General features: G+C 37.1%; 1 protein-coding gene across 1 annotated transcript in view; it reads right to left on the bottom strand.

The window, feature by feature from the left end:
- LOC138323425 (uncharacterized) overlaps positions 1–20802 on the bottom strand; it is a 70859-nt gene that overhangs the window by 26057 nt on the left and 24000 nt on the right. Inside the window, exons 3-5 of the mRNA XM_069268035.1 lie at positions 2805–4764; positions 2169–2420; positions 662–919 (exon numbers count right to left, since the gene is read on the bottom strand). Coding sequence (XP_069124136.1) covers positions 662–919; positions 2169–2420; positions 2805–4764 — 2470 coding nt within the window. The remainder of the gene's footprint in view (positions 1–661; positions 920–2168; positions 2421–2804; positions 4765–20802) is intronic.

A 20802-nucleotide genomic window follows, 5' to 3' on the forward strand; every position in this document is an offset into this window, starting at 1 on the left:
CATCAATTTGAACAAATTTGGTATCCGTTCAGACCACCAGGTCATGGATGTAATATCAGGAATATGGGATTCTTTTTTTTTAGGAGAAGTCATTTAAAGAGAAAAGGTGATGTCCATGGCTGGGCTGATGACATATGCTGCATTATGTATCCCTCGCCCTTTTTGCCTCAAGATGCATCAACCAGACGGGATGGAAATAATTAACTATATAAGGGCCTACCACACATTTTATGGCACATGCAAATAAAACTTGATAAAATATGAAAAATCAAAACTTATTGATGTACATTTGAATAATGTAACCTACTATATGGAGGTCACTGATTATTATAACCTACTTTATGAAGGTCACTGAAAATTATAACCTAATTTATGAAGGTCACTGAAACTTATAACCTAGTTTATGAAGGTCACTGAAAATTATAACCTACTTTATGAAAGTCACTGAATATTATAATCTACTTTATGAAGGTCACTGAATATTATAACCTACTTTATGAAGGTCATTGAATATTATAACCTACTTTATGAAGGTCATTGAATATTATAACCTACTTTATGAAGGTCGCTGAATATTATATCTGTAAATCTGGGTAGTTTTAATGTATAACTTATCTATGAAGGTGACCTGAGATTTATCAGATTATGTAAATCACATTACCTATTTCCTTTCTGCATCGGACTTGGTTGTAGAACGTCATGTCGATATTGGGTCGGTAGACAATGTCGTCTTTATTTTCATATAGGGCACATTGTCCACTAGATGCAGAGAACTCAAATGCCACACATCGTCCATTCACCTGGGCATGGTCACATGACTCGAGACACTCCTGCATGGTGCTGACCACAGTAAATGTAACGTCCATTCCCCATAGGACGGCCTCGACACCCTGACGCACCTCATACTCACACAGGGTACCTGAGGATAGAACATGAATCAAATATATGAAAAACACAATTGGGCTGAGATTTGTAGACTGTCAAGCTCTAGTGGTTCATGTTTGACAATATAAAAACCCTCACAGGAACAAAAGATTAAACAAGGGACCAATTGGGAAGCAAGCTGGAATCTGTGATGAAACGCCCATGAAGACAATAATGCTTACATTACAGGAACCAAAAGAGACCACCTGTGACAAATTGGTATGTCAAAGGAAAAATTATTATTATGAAATCTGTAAATGATTACATCTATCCTTTGGGGACTTTTTCTAAAAATGTTTACAGTACATATATGAAAATAATTTTTGAGAACTATTGTTAGTACAAGGCTGCTGATCAATGTCTGCCGAGGGAATGTTTTATTTCAGATGTTTGACCATGAGGCCTAACATTACAGATATATACCAGAAATGTCCAGAATGACCACCTCGTGGCCGCTGTAAGCTGGGTTAATGATGACATACAACCTGCCACACCTATATCCTCCTTTATCAGATTTGTTTTCTACTCATGTTAAACATCATTAGAGGTTGTACTAGGCTCACAGAATGAGATTACGGAGACAGCAGTAAAACTGTCTGGAAATGGTTCTCCTTACACTGAACTGTAAATACGATTACACTATCAATGTATACGGGCATATGTACTAAAAGTATACTTTATAGTGTCTTCAGGGATTGGTGTAGGAGAATGGAATTCCAGCTGATTACTATTGGATTACCACATCACCAATCATATGTCATTGTACATGTCCTAAAATATCATATATTCAATCAAAACAGTAATAGAATTTGTCACTAATGAGAGTGACCTGACTGGTAATTTCATTACCTCTATATTATTTTCCCCATTTCTCAATAGTAGCATGCCTGCATTGCCAATATATGGTGAAGACATTTTACATAAACATTAGTCATGGTCTTGTTAGCAATATCATAATGGAATATTTATTTGCAATATTATAACAGCATTGAATGAGTTTAACCTTGACTAAATGGCAGAGGTCATCAATCAAATAAAGATGCTGAATATTTCAGCAGAATTTGATTTTCATGTTCTAATGTTTTACAATTGGAAGACCTTACAATTGCACTTACCATACATATTTTTTTTTAGAATAACCTAGATTTGTTGATAACACTCAATGTTACAACATCTACAAGATAATGCTCAAAACAAAGCACACTTCATGAAAGAAAAGAGAATAACAAACTACATAGGCTTACCTTGAAGATTGGCTGGCCTTCTTCCATCACCAACGTCATGGTGACTGAGGCAGCGTGCCTGGTGGTCGATCCTGATGTGATGTCCTTGGATACAGGCCTGGCGGTGAAGTTCACAGTGACTGGGGTACAGCAGTCCATCCGTCCCACACACAGCCTTCTTATGTCCCAGACACATGGTGTCCCCTCCACAGACACACACACCCTCTAGACATATCCGTCCCGTTGGGCATTCACCGTCCTCGTAACAGGTCTCTGTAACAAGCAAAGATTGCAACCTGTATTAACAACTATATGACCTTGATATTGGCATAAACAGTTAGAAATCTCAATACAAATTATTATTATTTTTTCATTTCTTGACACCTTATATGATATCTTGAGAGTAGAAAATGTAGCGGCCAGACCGGGAGTTGAACACAGGACCTCCGAACACTTGCCGAATGCCCTTGTGCTGAGCTACCTGGTCACCAATGATCGACCCAGTCCAATCCTGCTTCATTACAATCCTTATGTCACTTTTGTAATATTTGCATTTGTGTAACACTTATAAATCTTGAGAAATACATGTATACATAAAGAAGAATAACAACGAACCAACATTCTGCCAACACTGTGATAAAGATGTTAAATACTCACCGTAGGGTAGGGAGACTGGGTGTCCCTCGATCATCTTGCGGTCCTGGACTGAGGTCACTGGAGTGACTTTGGTGGGCTTGGTAGTGGGTGGGTTAGGACTAGTCTGGGAATCAAAGGGAGTCCTGTATGGGTCCATTTCTGACTTCATTTCTAAGACTGGGGCCTGTACGGTGTTAGATGTGTCTCCCCCAGCTTGTACCTGTTGAGTGAGTCGCTGAAGGTTGATATCTCCTGATTCATCAATAACTGGACCAGAATTGGATTTCAGGTGCAGACCTTCTGTGTCATCCTCTCCAAATATATTCATCTCCCCCAAGTTTCCCTCCCTCTCAGTGAAAGGCATATCACCTTGCATCTTTTCTTCATCTTCTTTGAAGGCCTTACTGTTAACTAATTTTCTATCAGCAGCTTTGAAAATTTTGTCATCTTTTTCTCTTCCAAAGTTGTTGGTTTGTTCTTTATCAGCTGCTTTGAAATCCTTATGATCCTCTTCGTTTCCAAATTTAGCAGATTTTTCCTTGCTGTCTTTTCCTAAATTGTTAAATGTTTTTTCGTCATCTTCTTTAAAACTATTTTCTTGCTTGTCTGCTTCTTTGAAACTCTTGTCTTCTTCTTGATTGCCTGCTAGCTTGAAACTATTCTCTTGCTTGTCTGCTTCTTTGAAACTCTTGTCTTCTTCTTGATTGCCTGTTAGCTTGAAACTATTCTCTTGCTTGTCTGCTTCTTTGAAACTCTTGTCTTCTTCTTGATTGCCTGCAAGCTTCAAACTATTATCTTGCTTGTCTGCTTCTTTGAAACTCTTGTCTCCTTCTTGATTGCCTGCTAGCTTGAAACTATTCTCTTGCTTGTCTGCTTCTTTGAAACTTTTGTCTTCTTCTTGATTGCCTGCTAATTTAAAACTATTGTCCTGCTTGTCAGCTTCTTTGAAACTCTTGTCTTCTTCTTGATTGCCTGCTAGTTTAAAACCATTTTCCTGCTTGTCTGCTTCTTTGAAACTTTTGTCTTCTTCTTCATTGCCTGCTAATTTAAAACTTTTTTCCTGTTTGTCACCTTCTTTGAAATCCTTGTCTTCTTTGAAATCCTTGTCTTCTTGACTGCTTGCTAGTTTATAACTATTATCTTGTTTGTCTGCTTCTTTAAAACTGTTATCTTGTTTATCTGCCCCAGTTAAACTCTTATCTTCTTCCTTAAAGTCTTTGTCGAAGTCAACTTTATCTGCCTCCTTAAAAATATTGTCCACTTGAGCTTGGCCTGTGGGGGTTCTATTATCAATTTCCATTTCCTTTTTATTTGACTCTTTCCCAAACCCTTTCTTATTAGCACCTTTGAAACCTCTTCTGTTTTCTTCAAATTTTTTATATGAACCACCAAAAATACCATACGGATATTTTTCTCCGTATATTTCCTTCAGGAAACCTTCCATGGTCTCATCTGTAACCTTTTCCTGTCCGTCTGCTTTCTTTCTGTCCTTTGCCACTCCTTTCCCATCTTTCCCTATTTTCAGTGCCTTTTCTGTCTTATCACCTGTCACCGACGTTTTATCCTCTTTTTTATCCTCAGATACAGCTTTTTGATCCTCTTTCCTCATCCCTGTTTCCATTTTTTCATCTGTCCCAAATCCTTTCGATTGTTCCACTTTCTCATTTGATCCATAAAATCTTTCCTCCTGTGATTTATCTTCATCTTTCTCATCAACTTGCTTGTCGACTTTGAATTTTGTGTCGTCTTTTTTATCATCTGAATCAAACTTCCTTTCCTCTTTACTGTCCTTGCTATCTTTGTCTTCCTCATCGTTGTGAGGAGCGTCCGACTGGATCGGCCTTGGTTTGGAAAGGCTTGCCCTGTAGGACTTGTCTCGTTGTAGTGGGTTGTCATCAATGGAATACAATGGAGTATCATCATAGCTGTACACATGGTCAGAAGGCTGTGCGTCCCAGGTTTGACGTGAGCGCTTGTGTTTCTGTAATGACAAAAATAAAACATTTTCTGTATATACCAGTAATCATTTAATACTTGTTTTCAAACCAACCGAACATTAAAGAATTATTCACATTTATATAATAATTCTTAAAATTATCCTGTGAATATGTACAAATGAAACTTTTGCCATATAATACTGTGGTAATGGTTATGATATGACTATAATACGAGGTGTTGATTTTGACATCGTAAATAGGACAACCATGTGATGTACGGGAGGGAATATGACACATGTATAATAAAGAAGCTGTTTATTGTTTTAATTTTACTAGAAATGTTAAATTAGTAAAAATATAGAGTTTTGGATTAGCTTACTTTGAATTAATTTCCTAGATACTTTGAAAACCTTATAAAACTTTAAAAAATAAAACAAAATAAAATTTTAATTTTGCTTACTAAGACTTGAAATTAGAAATTTATAACTGTTCCTTAGGGAACATTCACTTTGGGTCTTATGTTTTATTTGAAATGGCAATGGGTCTATGGAAAACCTCAAATATGCTTAGAAATGGACCCTTGTATTAAGACCACTTTGCTATCGACACATTTTTCTTTGTCTCTTCGATGGTCTAGGTTTAACTATCTGAAGGTTGAATATACATATAAATAATAAGACAGGGTGGAAGGTCATAGATAACAATATATATAAACCCATTTCAAGGCTCAGTCTAAAAATAAAAGCATGACTGAAAAAAAAACCTTCATAAGGATAATGACATGTTTTTGTATGTTGGTATCATCACATACGTTTATAGCCCTTCATACAAACACGTTATATTTGTACAGACACATTAGATTTACACATTCACTGACCACATAGCTCTATGTGATAACGTTTATTAGGTGGATTATTGCCATCCATCATTAGTCGACCATTCCAACAGTTGGAAAACGCAGAAATTTTTACACGCCATATTGATTATTTCCGTGGAGATATAAACAACTGTTGAAGACGGCAGTGAGTCAGAGATGAATCACAAACATGTCATAACACGGTTTATACATTCACAGGCCAATAATTAGGATAAATACAGGATATACTACTGGTAGGCAGAATAGTATCGGGGTGAAATACCTATACAATCACACACCGTTAATTAGGACACACTATCATCACCATGATATTGTAAGGTGGTCTTATTCTAAAAATTAAATTAAATTTTAAATTCATACAATTTGAATTAAAATGTTGATAACTACAATGTGCAAAAGGTTTATTATTTCTGGCTACTATCCCTTTCTAATCCTAATTATTTATCCATGGAAATGACTGCAATAAAAACTTTAATTCCCTCACCATTCCAAAAATAAAACTGCATTTTGATATTATTTATATCTATTGACAATGTCTTAGGTAAAGCTGAACACATAATTGGTTTCTAAAAAAATATTTCAAAAGAAGTAATGAAGATGTAACGATATAATTATAATTATATCAAATTTTTTTTTCCGTATTGGTTGATATATTGAAATAAACATTATAGAAAGTCGGTCATGATTCCAATGAACAGTAAAATTACAGATAATTTGATTTTTAGTGAAATAATCCATTTTCCTATAGGTCTACTAATGTCCTTAGGTTCAGTAATACCAATACTTCATCCTATTTTTGGAATTATTTACTTTTTTTTCTCTGTTGACTTTTGATGATGATCCTATATCAGGAGCTTGCCATTTCAGATACTGTCCAGGTTTCTGTTTTGGCCACTCATTCACAGACCACTCATACTGTCACGATATTGTTAGCACCACAACAAAAGTGAAAAAAGGTCAGGGGAATCGGAATCAAAGACAAACTCACTCCAAAATCACATTAGCGCTAGAAGCCCACAGACGTGGTACATCAATGGCTTAAACTTCTCTACATAAATCAACTTAAATGTCACTATCAAAACAAATTCTGCAAGAAGCCTGGGTCTAGATTGGATTATTCTTGATCAATAAGTGCAGAGGTACAAGTATTTCTGACAACCGTTAAATATCAAAGGTCAGATGCCCGACTACAACAGGGTCTGAGGAGAGCAAAGTGTTCTAGGTTATGTAGCTTGTGGACCGCTTACCAACTTCGCTGCCAAAATTATCAGGGTCTGAGGAGAGCAAAGCATGTTGTGCTGACTTGTGGATATAGCTCACCATCTTAGCTGCCTAACTTGATCATGGTCTGAGGCAAAACATTGCATATTAGCTGGACAGCTTATTGTCTTTGCTGCCAAAAGTATTAGGCTAAGGAGAGCAAAGCATTCTGAGCAGGCTTTTGGACATATGCAGTTCACAATATTGTTGCATAACTAAAACAAAGACTACTTTTAGCTGTCTTGACCATTATACATTGTTTTTGCTCGCTCTCTCTCTCTCTCTCTCTCTCTCTCTCTCTCTCTCTCTCTCTCTCTCTCTCTCTCTCTCTCTCTCTCTCTCTCTCTCTCTCTCTCTCTCTCTCTCTTTCTCATTTTCTAGCACGACTTTAATAATAAGGTCCAATGAAAGCAAGACGTTCTGAGTTGACTTGTAATTTACAACTGCCATTAATTTGCTCCCAAAATATAACATAAATTAAATTGGAAGAAAATGGGACAACTTATTACCTTTAATGCCTGACTTTATATGATGGGACATGTTAAGATTGTAACACCTCAGGCTTACTTATTGCCAAACTAAAGTGATGTTGTAAACAAACTAAAGTGATGTTGTAAACAAACTAAAGTGATGTTGTAAACAAACTAAAGTGATGTTGTAAACAAACTAAAGTGATGTTGTAAACAAACTAAAGTGATGTTGTAAACAAACTAAAGTGATGTTGTAAACAAACTAAAGTGATGTTGTAAACAAACTAAAGTGATGTTGTAAACAAACTAAAGTGATGTTGTAAACAAAAAGTGATGTTGTAAACAAACTAAGTGATGTTGTAAACAAACTAAAGTGATGTTGTAAACAAACTAAAGTGATGTTGTAAACAAACTAAAGTGATGTTGTAAACAAACTAAAGTGATGTTGTAAACAAACTAAAGTGATGTTGTAAACAAACTAAAGTGATGTTGTAAACAAACTAAAGTGATGTTGTAAACAAACTAAAGTGATGTTGTAAACAAACTAAAGTGATGTTGTAAACAAACTAAAGTATGTTGTAAACAAACTAAAGTGATGTTGTAAAAAATAAAGTGATGTTGTAAACAAACTAAAGTGATGTTGTAAAAAACTAAGTGATGTTTAAACAAACTAAAGTGATGTTGTAAACAAAAAGTGATGTTGTAAACAACTAAGTGATGTTGTAAACAAAACTAAAGTGATGTTGTAAACAAATTTAAGTGATGTTGTAAACAAATTAAAGTGATGTTGTAAACAAACTAAAGTGATGTTGTAAACAAACTAAAGTGATGTTGTAAACAAACTAAAGTGATGTTGTAAACAAACTAAAGTGATGTTGTAAACAAATTAAAGTGATGTTGTAAACAAATTTAAGTGATGTTGTAAACAAACTAAAGTGATGTTGTAAACAAACTAAAGTGATGTTGTAAACAAACTAAAGTGATGTTGTAAACAAACTAAAGTGATGTTGTAAACAAATTTAAGTGATGTTGTAAACAAACTAAAGTGATGTTGTAAACAAACTAAGCGATGGTAAATAAGCTCTCTAACCAGCCTGACACTAGGATCTCAACATAGAGACATTCTGTGGGACAGCTCACTGCTACCTCAACAATCACAGAGCTATAAGGTCTTAGGGGCTGATTTGAGGATGGCTCATATGTCAGGATCTTCCCTCATACAGTGCCAATGGAAGGTGTTCTACAATTGCAAGCATCTGATCATGATTGCCACACCATTATATCAACGTTCTGCAGTAGTATGAACAAACATGTTCCCCACACATGGCCACAACGTTATACAACATTCTGCAGTAGTATGGACAAACATGTTCCCCACACATGTTCACACCATTATATCAACGTTCTGCAGTAGTATGAACAAACATGTTCCCCACACATGGCCACAACGTTATACAACATTTTGCAGTAGTATGAACAAACATGTTCCCCACACATGGCCACAACGTTATACAACGTTCTGCAGTAGTATGAACAAACATGTTCCCCACACATGGCCACAACGTTATACAACGTTCTGCAGTAGTATGAACAAACATGTTCCCCACACATGGCCACAACGTTATACAACGTTCTGCAGTAGTATGAACAAACATGTTCCCCACACATGGCCACAACGTTATACAACATTCTGCAGTAGTATGAACAAACATGTTCCCCACACATGGCACAACATTATACAACGTTCTGCAGTAGTATGACAAACATGTTCCCCACACATGCCACACCATTATATCAACGTTCTGCAGTAGTATGAACAAACATGTTCCCCACACATGGCCACAACGTTATACAACATTTTGCAGTAGTATGAACAAACATGTTCCCCACATATGGCCACAACGTTATACAACATTCTGCAGTAGTATGAACAAACATGTTCCCCACACATGGCCACAACGTTATACAACGTTCTGCAGTAGTATGAACAAACATGTTCCCCACACATGGCCACAACGTTATACAACGTTCTGCAGTAGTATGAACAAACATGTTCCCCACACATGGCCACAACGTTATACAACGTTCTGCAGTAGTATGAACAAACATGTTCCTCACACATGGCCACAACGTTATACAATGTTCTGCAGTAGTATGAACAAACATGTTCCCCACACATGGCCACACCATTAGATCGACAATGTCATGTTTTATTATTGCTATATGACAGTAATTGATATTCATAACAATCAATAAAAACCTAATGGCCGCTACACAAGTCTCACCAGGGTTAAAATCAATCCCTCCGTCTACCCCAAACAGGCCCACTAGATGCTGCTGTCATGGTGATGGAATACTGGGGACATTAACATTCAAAGCCCTCTATTAGCATGCTGCTACGTCTCAATTCATATTACCTCAGGCTAGCAGTAAACTATCATAACCTTTCCTTGAACCTTGACCTTATACAAGCCTTGACTGTACATTTACATTGAGTAATTTTAAATATACTAACATTTGAATAAACTTTGACCTAATGGAATCCACTAGGTATTGTACATTTTACAAACTTTGGGAATGTACCTTGGCTTGATATTAACCTTGAACTTCTATGATCTTTGACCTTGAACAAATTTTGAGCTCCTTTAATCTCCAACAAATGATTGGTTAAGTTTGTTATTAACCTCCAGAACATGGTGTCCGTTAGTTTGACAATTGCCTGTTGTCACGGTTACATCAAAACCCTTACAATACATAAAATTAAACTTCTAACAGTTCTATCATACCCACATCTATTATGTATAAGTAAGTAATTACATATTCTAAAAACATCTGTTACAGCTGTGAAATTAGATTTGCTAGTTGTACCATTTAAGGTAGTGTAAATTGACTTTATATATAGAGCTTTCACCAGACCCTAACGACTTGCAATGTTGGGTACCTGACGGATATTAACTTGTCAGAGCACTGGAACATTGAGCTTCTCAGTGGGAGCTGCTGAACAAGCAACATTTAAAAATCCTGAATTAATGATTTCAGATAATTACATTATTCTACTAAAACAAAACACAAAAATGCAAATATTGACTGTTTTTCAGAAAATTCTATTAAGTTTACTGTTTCCAATTTCAGGAAGCTGTCGAAATTAAATCAATGACGTAAATCAATGCGAGGCAGACGGCAGTAATTCAGTAACTATTTTACAATTGAAACTTCTACCCCTGCCCAAGTTGCTTTAGAGATAATGCTATGTCCAAATACAGCTGTTCGTCAATATCTCTGCATCAAAATAATTCACAACATTACCACATTACTGTTCCATCTAAGCAGTTTACAATTTGTAAGGTTTCTCAAATTGCACTTTAAACATAATTTGGTATTTGGCAAGAAAACTCAATACAAAGCATGCAGTACAAGGCAAAATGCAATTTCATGTGAAGCCACAATTACTCGTTTATTGACATGAAATGCTGTAAGACAATACCAACAATCAAGAACAACTTTATATTACTATAGCAACGTAGCCATGGTAAAACCGTAAGGGACAATTCCGGTCTCTTAGCACATTTTCAGAGATTGACAGGTCAAGGTCACAAGGGACACTAAAAGTGTTTTGTATCTATGCTAAATTTTGCTTATTGTGAGGTTTTTTTGTCAAATACTGCAGTACTATGTTTTAAATCAATTACCAGTACTTTATTCAACCCAATAAGTGCCTATGTCCCTATAAGCTGGAACCAGCTAACTACGGTGTCTAAGAAGAGGTAACAGATAACAGGTAAGCGCCTCTCCTCTTTTGAGGCCTCAATTTCAATTACTTAGGCATAAATAAAGACCCAAACTATCATCACTGTATAGATTTGCATTAATTTTGCCTTATTAATCACCTTTCCATTATCATTAACATTATCTGTTAAAAGTAGTAAGATAGTGTATGGCATATAGCTAATGTACAATATTACCCCGGTATATGAATTAAAAAAAATCATATTATATATTAAGCAATAATACAAAATAAATGAACAAATGGTTTTGGAGCACCTTGGTACCTAACCATATATGGATATAATGGTCTACCTATACAGACATATGGTCATCATAATCCATTCAATGTACAGGGTGACCTTGAAACATATGACCTCACACACCTAGTACACACCTGAATCTGATTGTCAACTGAACTACATTTTTATGTTAAACAGAAATACTGAACCCTGCAAGCGAGAAGCAGTTGGTGTTAAATGTGTATGGCCATCAAACAGGAAAATCAATAATGTCAAAGGTGTCTGTATAAATATGGAGGTAGAGTACTGATTCAGTAATTATATCAACACTAAAACACAACCTAGATATCTTCTAGGATATAAATACTATTTAGGTAAAATACTTAAGTTCAAGTTTTATGTCAGAATCGTTAATTATCTAAAATAGGACAGACCTAATTGTTTCCTTATCCTTAGGGAGTAATCTGTCAAACTGGACCAATGGTGGGGTTCACTAAGGAGAGATAATAGTTTGATCCTCCCCAGCGACCAGGCCACCCATCACCATAGATCTGTCTTATCATCTCCAGGGAAACAATCAGAAACCATGGAGAGACATCGGTCTTCACATCTCCAGCAAGGAGTACAAACAGCCTTTCACCAACAGTCTAACATCGTCTGAAAGTTTGCTTCAAGGGGTCATGCAAGTGGGAAGATGAAGCATCAAACTGACACTGATCTAATTTGGTTAACCGCCTAAGAAAACAGTTTTCCTTGGTAGTGTTTATATATAGAGATTAACTTCGGATATGTAAATGTTTAGTCTAAACCTGTAAATCTACATAGGGCGGTAATAGGTTTACCAGAAACATAAAGGAATTTCATGTTGAGGGAAAAACAACACCAAAACACTTATAGATCAATAAAGTAAATAAACAGCTACATATCATGGCTAAATAGTGGATACTGACCATTTCTAGATAAGAATAAGGAATCAAGTGTTCAGAAAAAATTCTCTTAACTTGACAGGGTCATCCCGTGGTTGCTAAGGAAAGATAGCTATGTAGACTTTTGCTATATTCTATTATATCCACGACAGCAATGGATTATGGTGTTCAGATCTACATCACAACCAGAAGAGAAGTGAGTTGAGGGATATCAAAAGTGCAAAAACAGCAAAACATTAAAGACGTCAACAGAAATGTTAGGCTTCCAACCTATGGATTTTCATTGGTATATTGAATAAGTCTGACGTGGATTGCTTTACGCACATAGAATGATTTCAATATTTATAGTTTTGAACCACACAAACATCCAATAGACATCTAAAGCTGATCTAAGCAAGTCTTCAATAATGGAAAATGATTAAAAACGCCAAAGTCAGCATATCTCAACATATATATCCCATGGGCAATTAGTCAAGTTGGACGTCTGCCAATCATCCATGTTGTATTGGCTAGTGGACAATCTATTGGCATCGTCTGACACCACATCCTAGTCTCTGACACCGTCCCATTCTACAGCAACTGATTAAATACTATTCCTTACTAGGCCAGTGTCAGTCCTGCCCCATACCACAGTGGACCAGACTCTGACACTGTCCCATATATCAGAGTCTATACTCCCATAACAATGGACATGTCACCATGTCAGACACCATACCAATGTCCACCATGAGACACCATACAAATGTCCACCATGAGACATCATACCAATTTTCACCGTGAGACACCATACCAATTTCCACCATAAGACAACATGCCAATGTCCACCGTGTGATACCATACTAATGTTCACCCTGAGACACCATACCAATGTCCACCATAAGACACCATACCAATGTCCACCATGAGACACCCTACCAATGTCCACCATGAGACACCATACCAATGTCCAACATGAGACACCATACCAATGTCCACCTTGAGACACTATACCAATGTCCACCATGAGACACCATACCAATGTCCACCATGAGACACCATACCAATGTCCACCCTGAGACACCATACCAATGTCCACTATGAGACACCATACCAATGTCCACAGTGAGACACCATACCAATGTCCACCTTGAGACACCATACCAATGTCCACCTTGAGACACCATACCAATGTCCACCGTGAGACACCATACCAATTTCCACCATAAGACAACATGCCAATGTCCACCGTGTGATACCATACTAATGTTCACCCTGAGACACCATACCAATGTCCACCATAAGACACCATACCAATGTCCACCATGAGACACCCTACCAATGTCCACCATGAGACACCAATATCAAGCGTAGTTACACCATACCAATGTCCACCATGAGACACCATACCAATGTCCACCGTGAGACACCATACCAATTTCCACCATAAGACAACATGCCAATGTCCACCGTGTGATACCATACTAATGTTCACCCTGAGACACCATACCAATGTCCACCATAAGACACCATACCAATGTCCACCATGAGACACCCTACCAATGTCCACCATGAGACACCATACCAATGTCCAACATGAGACACCATACCAATGTCCACCTTGAGACACTATACCAATGTCCACCATGAGACACCATACCAATGTCCACCATGAGACACCATACCAATGTCCACCCTGAGACACCATACCAATGTCCACTATGAGACACCATACCAATGTCCACAGTGAGACACCATACCAATGTCCACCTTGAGACACCATACCAATGTCCACCTTGAGACACTATACCAATGTCCACAGTGAGACACCATACCAATGTCCACCATGAGACACCATACCAATGTCCATCGTGAGACATCATACCAATGTCCACTGTGAGATACCATACTAATGTCCACTGTGAGACACCATACCAATGTCCACTGTGAGATACCATACCAATGTCCACAATGAGACATCATACCAATGTCCACTGTGAGACACCATACCAATGTCCACCATGTGACATCATACCAATGTCCACCATGATACACCATACCAATGTCCACCATGAGATACCATCCAAATGTCCACTGTGAGACACCATACCAATGTCCACAGTGAGACACCATACCAATGTCCTCCATGAGACACCATACCAATGTCCTCCATGAGACACCATACCAATGTCCACCATGAGACACCATACCAATGTCCACCATGAGACACCATACCAATGTCCACCGTGAGATACCATACTAGTGTCCACCTTGAGACACTATACCAATGTCCACAGTGAGACACCATACCAATGTCCACCATGAGACACCATACCAATGTCCATCGTGAGACATCATACCAATGTCCACTGTGAGATACCATACCAATGTCCATCATGAGACATCATACCAATGTCCACTGTGAGATACCATACTAATGTCCACTGTGAGACACCATACCAATGTCCACTGTGAGACATCATACCAATGTCCACTGTGAGACACCATACCAATGTCCACTGTGAGACATCATACCAATGTCCACCATGAGACACCATACCAATGTCCAACATGAGACACCATACCAATGTCCACCTTGAGACACCATACCAATGTCCAACATGAGAAACCATACCAATGTCCAACATGAGACACCATACCAATGTCCAGAGTGAGACACCATACCAATGTCCACCTTGAGACACTATACCAATGTCCACAGTGAGACACCATACCAATGTCCACCTTGAGACACTATACCAATGTCCACCATGAGACACCATACCAATGTCTAACATGAGACACCATACCAACGTCCACCATGAGACACTATACCAATGTCCACCATGAGACAGCATACCAATGTCCAATAGTGTCCCACAGCTATAAAAGCAACTCATACACTCCTTCTTGTCTCATGTCATACCAACTAGGGTTCTGTTATTATATTCATACCTAATACACAAATTCATAATTACTTATCAATATCAGACACTGTCCCACAACACAAAAGCCCCAGGGTCCTGTCATGATAACACAACATTATGCTATTGAGTCATCAATTCACCTACTTATTACTATAGAAAACATAGATGTATTGATTACAGGTAGACAAAACAACAAAGTGGTCAACCACTGAATCGAAAAGTTTCACATGGTAGTTAAGTCATATCACAGTTCCTCCAGCACTATCACATTGATATATATATGTATATATATACTCCATCTTGGCTTGTATCACTGTCTTTGCAGCTATTTATTTACCAAATTTCTACAGATATATCAGATGTGACCTTTGGCTTGTATCACTGTCTTTGCAGCTATTTATTTACCAAATTTCTACAGATATATCAAATGTGACCTTGAGTTGATTGTCTTCTCTATTTAACGTGATAATTAAAGATTGACATGCAATATACATGTTCGTTTAATGAAGAGCCTTGAAACTGTTCTGGATCATGACTAAACCTCTGATAAATACTAGAGGCAGATCTGTATGGCTGAACTACTTAGGTTGTAAGGCTTTCCGTGGATGTGGTGTATTTGGTGCTTTTGTTTGTTTAGGGAGATTGCAGTGTTTTCATGTTGTGTCCTCTGGTATAGATCTCTGAAAGTCTGAGAACTAAACCTGAATGAACTTTTGGAAAGGATTTGTACAGGCTTTTGCCTGTTATCTAATCCAATTGTTAATACATTGTACTTTATTATATTTATGATCTATATTATAATTATGTTTATATTTATTGTATTACCAATAAAATATTTTGAAATCTTAAATAACTTATCATGATCAGTATCCATACATGTAGTTCTTTCTAATATATGACTTTATTGAACAATTGTATCTGATGTCTTCTAACATATCTGAGGATTTCATTCAATATTCTAGTTAACAACTTTGAGAATAAAATAAAGGGCAAACTACCGCATCAATTAAATTCAATTAAGATTTACTGCACAAGGAAATAACATTAGCTGATCTCATTTGTTACATCTTCAGAGTCAAATCACATTAAATCCCTGTAATTCAGGGTTTTATTAATGTTTTTCATGGATTTTTAATTTATTTTCTAAATCATTTATTGAATCTACAAAGCTTGTTTGTTACTTTTATTAGGAGTATGTTTTCTTCTGATGTACCACTTTGTTACATATGCATGGTTACTGCAAGAATACGACAAGACAAAATACCTAAAAAACACAACCATACTGAAGGACCTTTTAGCATATGAGGAAACCATTCAAGTTGTGCATCAAAGCCTGTGTCTCCTCTAAGATGGAATTGTCAATAAAATTAATTTGTGCTGCAGAAAAATGAATACCGGTATGCAATATATATTACTGGATTTTTTTCTATCAATTACTGATTAGATTTTCAACTTCCATCAAAATGAGTATTCCGACACAGAACAAAATGTAATTACCTTACTAAAAGAAACTCAACAATGTGAAAGTTCTCAAAAGAAAAGGGAAGTTTGGAAGATGAGGATCTCTATCACAACATGCACTTTTAACTGGATGAGCAACATTATACATTTCTCAGCTGAAGTCAAAAAGCAGTCAGACCCTCCTGATAGATGAAAAATGGTGGTTTGATCAAGGATACAGAATATTAACCATCCATGTCTATTTGTCAGTATGTGGCATGTTCAGACACTTTTTGGATGTATTTTTTGCCGTAATTTTATATTCAGTAAGACCATATTTGAGGTCAATAATAGATATACGCTATCACAAGGAGACACCCAAGAGTAGCCCAACAGAAGACCCTCAGTTGGCATCAAACATTCAGAAGAGGCTGTACTTTAAAGACCTTGAAAATAGATGTTAAACAAACTACCCAGCATGCACTGTTTTATAGATCTCTGTTGGAATTCTGCTATTAATTTCTTATCATACAGAAAACATGGGAGAACATGATGTACAACAAACAAAAAAGTCAAGATTTTTTTTATTATGAACAATAAAAGCCCAGACACCAAGGCCTGATACAGGCCTATTAGCGTATATACCTAACCTTTACCGGATTGACAGATAGTCCTTATAATCAATGGGTACACGCCATGTACATCACAACAAAATCTCCATGTCTATGACAGCGTCATAAACTTTGCACAAAACTGCAGTTAACTGTCGCCATTTCTGCAAAACGATGCTTCGAGCCGCTTTGAAAATTCAATAACTAGTTTTCTTTGTACCTCTATGGTATTGATCAGGAAGCCTGTGGCAGGCCTAAGCTGTTTGGACTACTAACTGAGTTTTTAATTTCTACATGATCTCATGAATGTTATGCACATTCTGGAGACGTTGATAATAACTGGCTACAGGCATAGATATACACTCAACAGTTGTCTGTTCTGGTGTCGACCCAGCCAAACTCTGACGCACAACAATCTTCGATCGTCAGCCATGATTGTCAATTAATTAAGTCTCTATGATCAATATTTAGTGAGAGAAATGGATCCAATACAATCAATCCTACCCTCATTTTCACAATTCTATTTCATAATGAAGTTGTTGGCTGCTGATTTAGTGATGGAGCCGACAAAGTGTATTGAACATTTAAAGCACAGGCGGAGAACTCTAAAGTACTTGCTACGTAGGCACAGCTACACATCTAAATTATCACCTAATTAAGTCCATATCGGCCCATTTCAGAAAAACGAAAGATCAAAAGAGGTTAAAATGCAGCAGTTAATCAAACCATATCAAATTGTGAAAACAACTGTTCCAAATCATAAATGTAAGATTTTTTCTAAGGAGAAATAACTGAAAACGATAATTGATAGCCAATAGGTGTACGTATGTCATCGGCAAAAAAAAAAATCTTGAAAGTCTTTGATATATCAGTAATTGGAAAAGGAAAAAAATTTCATATCAAATAAGAAGAAAAAGGGAACAAAAACTTTCACTGATCATACACATTCAAGATTCAAAATAACAAGTTGTAGGAGATCAATGTTTGAAAGAGCGAGCAAACATGAGAGATAAGGTGATTCATAAATTACTATACTGTCAAAGAAAAAAAAATCATAATCCTGGGTACCAGGTATTGATCATGTGGTCAGGTACAGACTGAGAGATCCAGTGGTACTGTCTTATTTGTTTCAAACTAAAATACAGAAAAATAATCTACAGGTTGAGTTTTGATCAATGGAAATATCAATAGAAGTTATATTATAACATAGAAATATCTGCACAGTAGCTAGTTAGGAACAGTGTTGTTGGATGATACAGAAAACCTTGAGAAGAAACTAGACATGACCCAACAGGACAGACATAAGGAATACTATGTATAAATAAGGTTAATTAGGAACTCTACAAACTAAAATACTGCCAAGTCAGTAAGTTGTATTTCATACTCTCAGACAATAAGTGTAAGTTTTAATTTCCCTTCCTGCTCTAAATCCAGGACAAGAGAAGGTTATCTACCCCCAGCCTAGTCACATGACCTACTGGATTTATCTTTGGATCACATGACTCATTCCCATACCATAATTTGAACTGATGAAGGCAGCCAGGTGGTAAAACACTGCCTGTGACTTGCCCATTTCGGTGTGTGATGGTGCTAATTAAGGCAAATTTTAGCTTACTGTAGAACATGAATTGTTTGTTGCATAGAAATTTTCATTTTTTTTTGTTACAGAAATATGATTACTGCAATGAATGACACTTTATTTATCATTATTATCATTGGTCCATCAACTAACCATGAATATTTCTTCCGCAGAATGATTTCAAAGCTCCAGCTATAAAAGAAAATACCAACGAATAGTTATTGTTATACAGTACATTTTGTATCTTGTATTATCAATATAAATAGAAAAGACTTTGCCATGCTAACATCAGAAGATTTCTTAGAAAAGGCCTGGTAGCATCAATAGGTTCATTGAAGTTTTATAAAGAAAAAAAAAATCCTATCAGACAAAACCGTTTAGATATCTTCTGAGCTTTGACATGGCAATTCCTTCAGAACCCAAATCAGCCAAAGCCACTGAGTCATCAGAGGCCTGAATAATCTAGTGTGGTATGATCTAGACTCTTGAAAGAAGCCTCAGAAGTCAGATGCATAGAGAACCTGAGAACTTAACAAAGCTGAAGCGACTGTTTCTCTCAGACTAGACAAACCAGTGGAGTCCAGAAGCCACCAGACTGAGGCCTGCTAGAAACATCCATGACCTATATAAATGGGTTCAATTTTGCAGTCAGATATTGACCGACTTATTAGAATAAGACGCATGTAAGCTTTGTTTTTTGATATCTAACATGTTCAAGCTACCAACAAGCTTCTATAAACTGAAGCCTGGTCAGAACCAATAGTAAGGATGTGCCAATTAATAAAGGTTTATCAGTTGGAGGTCTCCTGCTCCATCTCACTCTCAGACAAGTATTGTGTCAGTTAGAAGCCTCAGGGAGCCATTTCGCCCCATTCCAGCACACTGGTTGTATGCCTAAAGAAGCCATTCAGCCAGCTATTTCTATATTGGTCTTTGATCATGCATGCATACACATTTCTGAAGAAATGGCCAATATTCCTGTTGCATACCAAAGGCAATGAATAATGAATCAGAACCAGCCTAGACGAAGCATCGCTATGGCTGATCACTGGCTGTGCATGCCAACCACAAACCATCATTACATCTCACCTCTCCCGATCACTGACCATTTCTACTGATATCATCACAACTCAATAAGAGCACAAACAATCAATATCAGGAACTCATTGACCATTCTCAGATACATATCACACCTGGACAGGAACACAACCAATATCAGGAATTCATTGACCATTCTCAGATACATATCACACCTGGACAGGAACACAACCAATATCAGGAACTCATTGACAATTCTCAGATACATATCACACCTGGACAGGACACAATCAACATAAGGAACTCATTGACCATTCTCAGATACATATCACACCTGGACAGGAACAACATACAGGAAATCACCATCCCAGATAGATATCACACCTGGACAGACACAACCAATATCAGGAACTCATTGACCATTCTCAGATACATATCACACCTGGACAGGAACACAACCAATATCAGGAACTCATTGACCATTCTCAGATACATATCACACCTGGACAGGAGCACAACCAATATCAGGAACTCATTGACCATTCTCAGATACATATCACACCTGGACAGGAACACAACCAATATCAGGAACTCATTGACCATTCTCAGATACATATCACACCTGGACAGGAACACAACCAATATCAGGAACTCATTGACCATTCTCAGATACATATCACACCTGGACAGGAACACAACCAATATCAGGAACTCATTGACCATTCTCAGATACATATCACACCTGGACAGGAACACAACCAATATCAGGAACTCATTGACCATTCTCAGATACATATCACACCTGGACAGGAACACAACCAATATCAGGAACTCATTGACCATTCCCAGATACATATCACACCTGGACAGGAACACAACCAATATCAGGAACTCATTGACCATTCTCAGATACATATCACACCTGGACAGGAACACAACCAATATCAGGAACTCATTGACCATTCTCAGATACA

Source organism: Argopecten irradians, chromosome 5 (assembly GCF_041381155.1).
Source record: "Argopecten irradians isolate NY chromosome 5, Ai_NY, whole genome shotgun sequence".
Taxonomy (NCBI): Eukaryota; Metazoa; Mollusca; class Bivalvia; order Pectinida; family Pectinidae; genus Argopecten; species Argopecten irradians.